At 57.0% G+C, this 8,012-nt stretch overlaps 1 protein-coding gene across 3 annotated transcripts in view; it reads left to right on the forward strand.

Moving 5' to 3' along the window:
- Window positions 1–6,315, forward strand: part of UCKL1 (uridine-cytidine kinase 1 like 1) — a 51,899-nt gene extending 45,584 nt beyond the window's left edge. For all 3 annotated transcript variants that reach the window (XM_075901005.2, XM_075901003.2, XM_075901004.2), the window contains exons 11-15: window positions 1,050–1,112; window positions 1,650–1,772; window positions 3,157–3,264; window positions 4,480–4,636; window positions 5,915–6,315. In XM_075901005.2, the coding sequence (XP_075757120.1) occupies window positions 1,050–1,112; window positions 1,650–1,772; window positions 3,157–3,264; window positions 4,480–4,636; window positions 5,915–5,985 (522 nt within the window). In that variant the 3' untranslated portion in view covers window positions 5,986–6,315. The remainder of the gene's footprint in view (window positions 1–1,049; window positions 1,113–1,649; window positions 1,773–3,156; window positions 3,265–4,479; window positions 4,637–5,914) is intronic.
- Window positions 6,316–8,012: the final 1,697 nt, after the last annotated feature.

Consider the following 8,012-nt stretch of genomic DNA (forward strand, 5'->3'; position numbering starts at 1 on the left):
CGTACCGGGGACTGGGGCCTGTTGGGACGGAGGGGAGAGAGATCCACGTTGGGCGGGGTCGGGGGGCAGGTTTGCGTTGACCTCTGGAGCCTCCCCGAATGATCGGTGACTTGCCCTCTGGTGGAAACAGCCAAAAAAAATGATTCTCCTACATCACACAGCAGAGGTCCCCTCGTCTGTTCTTATAACATCCCCACGGGTTCTGCACATCTCCCAGGGCAGGGTGCAGTGTGACTAACGTCTGTCACCTATTCTCAGCTCCTCTTCTGGAGGGGAAGGGTAGGCAAGGGCCGGGTGTGTATTGGCAATGCGTGTGTGATTTACATACACATGCACACGCAGGTACAGAAGGCAGATCAAAGAAACGTGGCTGGCCTTTGGAGCAAAAGGTGGGCAGAGGGAAGATGGTCCTTTGTTTCTGGGGGTTCATTCTGCACCTTGAGCTGCCCTCCTCACCCCCGCCCCAAAGCTGCATCTCCACCATTCCTGCTGCCGTGGGGCGGGTAATTGTACAGCACAGTGGAGCGCCCCTGGTTCGGTTTTGGGAGCAGAGATCGCAGCGCGGCAGACGCAGCCGTGTTTCTAAGGCCAGGCCTATACAACAGGGGAAGGTCGGTGTAAGATACGCAGTTTCAACAACGTGAATAACATCGCGGGAGTCGATGTACCTTTGGCACCATTCCCACAAAAGGAGGTCAACAGGAGAAACGCTCCCATTGACTTCCCTTACTCCTCACAACTCCGAGGAGTAATCGGTGGGGGGCACCCTCAGCATTCGATTTAGCAGGTCTTTACTAGACCTGCTAAATCGAACGCCGGAAGATCGATCACCACAATATCGAAATTGCTGCAAGTAGAGGCGTGGCCTAAGGTGGCAAACCCTGTGTGCTTGAGTAAGGGGCCTTCTCGGGCTTGCCCTGCTCGGAGCCCAGATCTGGCTCCGGGACAGTGGCTATGCTGCAGCAGCCTGTCGCTTTTGTACCATGGCTCCGGTGTGCTTGACAGTCTGGCCTGAGCCCGTGGTAACGCTTACGCTGTGCTCTTTGCAGAGCTGCACTGTCCAGACCCCGCAGGGAGAGGACTACGAAGGGAGATCCTACAGCGGCAAGCAGGTAAGGGGATTCAATGGCACCAAATGCAATCAGAGCCCGGGTCCATTGAAGTCAACGGGGAACTCCCCTGACTTCATGGGCTTTGGATCTGGCCCCTCCTCAGCGTCTGGAATAGCTCGGGCTGCTCCCTGGGGATGACTGGGCTGTAGAGACCGGGCATCCTGCAGCTTAATTAACAGCAGTGACTCATCAGCTTTAGTGGCACTAATTGGGGGGGGGTGCCTGAGGGTGCTCCAAATGGCAGGTGAAGAATCTCTCCTCTGCTCATCCTTCCATTGAGCATCTGGGTGGAGCTCACTGCTTAACCCTGTCACTGCTGGAGGAGATTGGATCACACAAGGCCTGGAGGCTGGATTCCTCAGGGAGGGCCCAGGACCCCAATGATCTTGCCTGTGGCTGTGAAATGCCTGGAGGCCCCTGGATCCAAAGTGGCTCTAGGTCCAAGCTAAGTCTAGTGACTTTGGGGACCAGAGAATGGTGGCCCAGGGCCACGGGAGGGCTCCCACATGGCCGCTTCATCCCCGCGCTCTCTTGCAGATCACCGGCGTGTCCATCCTGAGAGCGGGAGAGACCATGGAGCCGGCCCTCCGGGCTGTGTGCAAAGACGTCCGAATCGGCACCATCCTCATCCAGACCAACAGCAACACCGGAGAGCCAGAGGTAACGGGCCCCTGGTGACCCGGGAGCATTCGCAGCAGCTGACGGGATCACACGGATCCCTAGCGTGGCCGCGGGCACAGTGGCTGCCATCAGTTCGTTCATACCTGGAATCGTCAGGAGGTGACTGGCTGGCGCTGGCTTTTGTATTGAAGGGGCCTTCGTCAGTCATTGGTAGGGCCCTTCCAAATTCACTGCCGTGAGACATGTCACGGACCATGGGATCTGGGGTGCTCCCGTGACAGCTGGCCTTTGGGGGCTTTTACCCTGTACTGTGCAGATTTCGCAGGGGAGACAAGTGTTTCTCAAATTGGGGGTCCTGACCCAAAAGGGAGTTTCAGGGAGCTTAGAAGGTTATTTGAGGAGGGTCACAGTATTGTCACCCTGACTTCTGTGCTCCCTTCGGAGCTGGGCAGCTGGAGAACGGTGGTTGTAATGTTAGTTGGGTGCTCAGCTCTGAAGGCAGCACCCGCCAGAAGCAGGGCAGAAGTCAGGGTGGCAATACCATACCCATGTCATCCTGACTTCTGTGCTGCTGCTGGTGTTGGCAGCGCTGCCTTCAGAGATGGATTCCTGGGCCAGCAGCTGCTGCTCTCCAGGTGCCCAGCTCTGAAGACAACATTGCTGCTAGCAGCTGTGCAGAAGTAAGGGTAGTAGCACTGCAACTCCCATACAGTAGTCACCTTGTGCTCTACACACACACACACACACACACACACACACACACACACACACCCTTTGTGCTACACACACACACACACACACCCCTTGTGCTACACACACACACCTTGTGCTACACACACACACACACACACACACCCCTTGTGCTACACACACACACACACACACACCCCTTGTGCTACATACAGTAGTCACCTTGTGCTACACACACACACACACCTTGTGCTACACACACACACACACACACACACCCCTTGTGCTACACACACACACCCCTTGTGCTACACACACACACACACTCTCTTCCTTTTTGGGTCAGGACGCTTCCAATTACAGCACCGTGACATTTCAGATTTCAAGAGCGGACATCGTGACATTTACCGTTTTTTTAAAAACCGTGAAATTGCCCCAAACAGACTGTGAATTTGGTAGGGCCCCAGTCCCTGCGGCCCAAAGGGGCTGGCTACGAACAAAGCCATAGGGCATGTCCTGTGGTCTGGAAGGCTTTGAATGCATCGGTGCAAACGTGCATGTGCACGACTGGCTAGATGCCGCGTCCCTTGCACGTGCACGCCGGCCACAGCTGGGTGTGGCAGGAAGGTAACGGTGCCCCGCCTGTGAGTCCAGCGGGCCCAACCCCTGCCCAACTCAGGGAGAAGTGAGCAGAGCTTTTCCCAAATCTCTCTCTGGCCTGTCCCTTGCCCAGCTCCACTACCTGCGGTTGCCGAAGGACATTAGTGAGGATCACGTGATCCTGATGGACTGCACCGTCTCCACGGGCGCGGCGGCCATGATGGCAGTGAGAGTGCTGCTGGTAAGGAAGGAGGGGTATGGGGCCGGGGCGTTCAGAAAGGAAAACTCAGGAGCTGCCTGGGGGATGCTGGGGTTGTGGAGAGGAACAGGTCCAGCTCAGGTCTCTGATGCAGGATCCCAGAGTCCAATGCAGCTAAGCTAACGGCCGTACCCTAAGGCAGGGCCCTGCGCTGAGAAGAGGAAGGAGGCCGGCTGGCAGGGTGCAAAGTACAGTGTTGTGAGAACGGCCAGACCGGGTCAGACCAAAGCTCCATCTAGCCCAGGATCCTGTCTGCCGACAGTGGCCAATGCCAGGTGCCCCAGAGGGAGTGAACCGAACAGGGAATCATCACATGATCCCTCCCGTCACCCATTCCCAGCCTCTGACAAACAGAGGCCAGGGACACCTTTCCTGCCCACCCTGGCTAAGTACTGATGGACCTAACCTCCATGAATGTATCCAATTCTTTCTTGAACCCTGTTAAAGTCCTGGTCTTCACAACATCCTCTGGCAAGGAGTTCCACAGGTTGACACTGCGCTGCGTGAAGAAAAACTCCCTTTTGTTTGTTTTAAACCTGCTACCTGTTAATTTCATTTGGTGACCCTTAGTTCTTAAGGGTAAATAACTTTTCCTTATTCACTTTCTCCACAACTGTCATCATTTTATAGACCTCTATCCTATCCCCTCTTAGTCTCCTCCTTTCTAAGCTGAAACGTCCCAGTCTTTTTAATCTCTCAGCCATTCCAAACCCCTCCTCGTTTTTGTTGCCCTTTTCGGAATCTTGCCGGGATATCTTTTGTGAGATGAGGCGACCACATCTTAAAACAAGACCCTTCCCTCTTATCCCATGATGCCAGGGTTGTCTTCCCCCAGGGCAGCATGGGGGCTGAGCCCAGCAGGAATTGAATTAGCATCCAGTGCGAGACAGGGTTCCCCGTACCCCCAGCCCAGCTGAGATCGACTCAGGGTGTAGGGAGGCGAGGTTCGGAGGAGGAAATGAAGAAGGCGGCTGATCCGAGGGCAGAAGCTGGATCTCCAGGTTGGCACTTTGGGGTGGGAATCCATGAGTCTGAGCTGGCCTGGAAGCTGAGGTAGCCTCTCTTAAATTCAGGGCTGAGGCACACTGGGGCCGGGGGAGGCAGGGAACATAGACCCTTGGTCTGTGGATAACGAGGATCGAGTCTCCAGAGCAGGGACATGGCTCCTCTCCTACCTTCCCTCCCTCCCTCTCATAGGATCACGACGTCCCCGAAGACAAAATCTTCCTCCTCTCTCTGCTGATGGCAGAGATGGGCGTCCACTCGGTGGCCTACGCCTTCCCCCAGGTGAAGATCATCACAACGGCCGTGGACAAGAAGGTGAACAACCTTTTCCGCATCATCCCCGGCATCGGTGAGTCCCTGTCGGGGAGAAGGCTGTGGCACCGGCGGGGGTGGCTTGGCTGGACGAGAGGGCCTGGCCGGCCTTGGGGACCTCGCCCTGCTCTCCACCACCTTGCTACAGAGGCATGTAGCCTTCAACCAAAGGCAAGCGCTCCTCCTTCCCCAGACAGCCCGTGGGAGCAGCAGCCCTCCACAGCCCAACGTGGGCAAAGGCTGCTAGGAAGAGACAGCAGGGATAGTGTGAGTCGGTCCCGTCTGCGTAGCCTTGGGGGTAAGGAGGGGAACACAGGGATGCTGCTGCCGAGCCGAAACAGGGAGTGGCTGATCCCTGGTCCTGCCTGAGCAAATCTCCGTTCCCGGGATAAACTGGCAGGGCCTCATCCAGAACCAGCGACAACTTGCCAGAATCGCTCAGAGCCATTAAGCACTTGGCACTGATGAAGTGGGCTTGTAGCATCCCCTGAGCCAAAGCTAGTGGGGACGCCAATTAAAGAGCCAGCTGAGGCTGGTTATAAAAAGAGCTTCCCTGCAGCTAGCCGGCGAGGAGCTGAGAGGACGGAGGGAGCTCTGCTGGGAGGTTAGGAGGAGCAAGCCCCGTGGATACTAGGAGGAAGAGCCTGACATGGGAGAAGGTGCTGGGGAAGTAACCCAGGAGTTTCGTAGCTGTCTTGCAGCAAGTGTTGGAGACGCTTTTAGGAAGTTGCTATTACAAGGCGCTGGGTGGGAACCCGGAGCAGCGGGTGGGTCTGGGGTCCCAAAACACCCACTTCCCATCTCCATTAGAGGGAAAAGACGGGGGAGGGGGTCACCCAGCCTGGTATCATTGGGGGATCCACCAAGACTGGAGTTTTGTTGCCCTTTATACCTTCTGCTGGCTAGTGACGAGTTAGCTCAACACACAGCAAGCCGATGCCCTCAGTGCGGTGCCTAATTTGAGGCAAGCCATCCGCCGGAAAGCGCAGGGCCCACCCACATCGCTCCCACCCTTGCCACCTCATTCAGCATTTCTCCACCTTCAGTGCGCAAGTCGGGGAAGCTGATGCCCCCTGCCCGTGGCCACGTGGGCGAGCTGAGTGTGTGAGCAGCCCCGCAGCATCCCTCTTCTGACTCGCTAGTCCCAGGGGCTCTCCCACGGGAAACCAGAGCCGGCATCCGTGCTCTTTGGGAAGCGGGTGTAGTCCCCCCCCGGGTGGCGTAAGGGCATCCCTGCAGCACCGATCTCCGTGTGTCCCGTCGCACTGATGCCGTCTGCCTGTGTCTCTCCCCGCCCCTCGCTCCCCTGCCACAGGGAATTTTGGAGATCGCTACTTCGGGACCGACGCCCCCCCTGACTGGAGCGAGGACACCCTGGACACTTAGCAGACACCCCCACCTGCCTTGGGTCAGAAGACGAGATCCCTCCCCCCCTCCCCTCCCCGGAGACGAGGCAGCTTTCGCATCGCACCTTATTCTTCTATTGTATATTTCCAGAGAGATTTCCCCCGGGCATAGATATTTTTTCAGCTCTTGCGTTTGGAGGCGAGGGCCTATTTTTTCAAAAGGAAGAGACGTCAATCCGAGCTGCCTGGATGTGCACAGGCGCGTGTCCTGCTTGAGAGCGGAGTTAATTTATTTTAATTTAAAGATTTGCCTATGTAACTTATGTCAGAGATTTTATAAAGAACAAAATAAAGGGTTTTTTTCGCCAGGTTTCTTGCGGCGGTGCTGCGGGTGATTAGCCCCGGGCCTGGCTGCAGATCAAGGGACAGGGTCTGATCCCTGTGTAGTAAGCCCTTGAGGAGCTGGGAATATGAGGTTTATCTCCGTGAACCTGGCACCCAGGCGGGAAACGGTCCAATCCCTTCTCCCCTTTCTGTCCTGGGATGCACGATACGGCCGCCTGGTGGGAGCAACCCTTCTGGAGGGCGGGGGAGAAAGCGGCCATCCTGCTGCGCGCTGAAAGGCGAGGGCCGAGTTCGCTGGCAGCCGAACGATTGTGCCTCTTTGGGGGAGACCTGGTGGCAGGGAGAGGCAGAATTGGGGGAAGGCGGGAGCTCGCTGTGGCATGGCTCAAAGGTGGGGATGTCTGTCTGCTGAAGGGCTCGCTCTTCCAGACTCCTGACTCCGGGGGCTGCCTCTTTCCATTGGTGCAGACAAGAGCAGGAGGGCTCAAGGCACAACCTCACTGTGGGAACACGGAGCCCGGCGCACGAAGGAGAACTTGGTGCGTCTTACAGCCAGGCTGAGAGCAGCTGAGTGCAGACAGGCCGGCTCCTCTGGCTTTTGATCTTCTGATCTTTCAGCCCATCACCATCAGCCATTTGTGTATTTATCTTCAGAACACCCTGTGAGACAGAGCTATGCCGTTATCCCCAGTGTACAGATGGGGGCTTGAGGCACAGACAGGCTAAATGACATGCCCATGGTCTTGTAGAAAGCCTGTGGCAGAGAAGTGACTTGATTTCCCCCGCATCCAAATCCTAGAGTGTTACTCTAACTATTGGACCATCCTTCCCCTCTACAGAACTTGGAAACTTCTCCAGAGCAGGAGGTGTCTTGTCCCATTACTGCTTTGGGGGATTGTTTGTGCTAGGATATACAACCACTGCACTGGGATGACGGCTCCTGGACAGGGCCTGCCCTCTGGTTCCCTTCCTCGGGCTTGTCCTGCTGACTCAGGGGTCGGGGTCTGTCTGCAGGAAGCGGTTCGTGGTTCGTCCTCCTCCCAGGCAGGGGTCCATGCCCAGTTCCATGGGTTGTGACGGAAAACCTACCTTGCTGAGCCGCCGGTGCCACCGTCCTGTAAGATTTCAGAGCAGCCTCTGATATTTCCTGGCCACGTTCGTGTCACTGGCGATTCAGTCGGGCCAGTTCCCCGGCTGGCAGGGATGTGGGGTGGAGCTGAGGCTGGAATAAACTCATGGGACGGGCTTGGCAAAGGGCTGCAGGCAGCGGAAGGCAGGGAGACAGCGGAAGCAGGCACCCCAGGGGAAATCAGGCCGGGCTTTGGGTTCAAAATAATGGCACCTACTGGTGCGACTGCTTGCGCTAACACTGCACTGGTTAAAAGCACCTCGGGCGGGCGGTGAGGGCAGGATCCCCACCCTTGAAAGCTGTGCTGAGAGGCAGGGCTGACACCTGATAAGCTCGCACTAAAAATATCTCGGGCGTAGGTGGCCGGAGAGCTGCAAGCACAAAGGCTCAGCCATGGTGCCTGGGCAGCAGCAAGGCCAAACAGCGAGGCTCTGCCCCCGCCCCAGCCAGAGCCTGGCCTACACCTAAAATGCAGGGCAGCCTCGCGAAGGTGCTGGGTTCCCAGGGGAGAGAGAGGGGGCTCGACCCCAGCTCTGCCATAGGCCACCCCGTTCTCCCCGAGCCCCATGCTGCCTCTTCCCAGCTCCTGCTCT

The sequence above is a fragment of the Pelodiscus sinensis genome, chromosome 17, assembly GCF_052426305.1.
Source record: "Pelodiscus sinensis isolate ZL-2025 chromosome 17, ASM5242630v1, whole genome shotgun sequence".
NCBI lineage: Eukaryota > Metazoa > Chordata > Testudines > Trionychidae > Pelodiscus > Pelodiscus sinensis.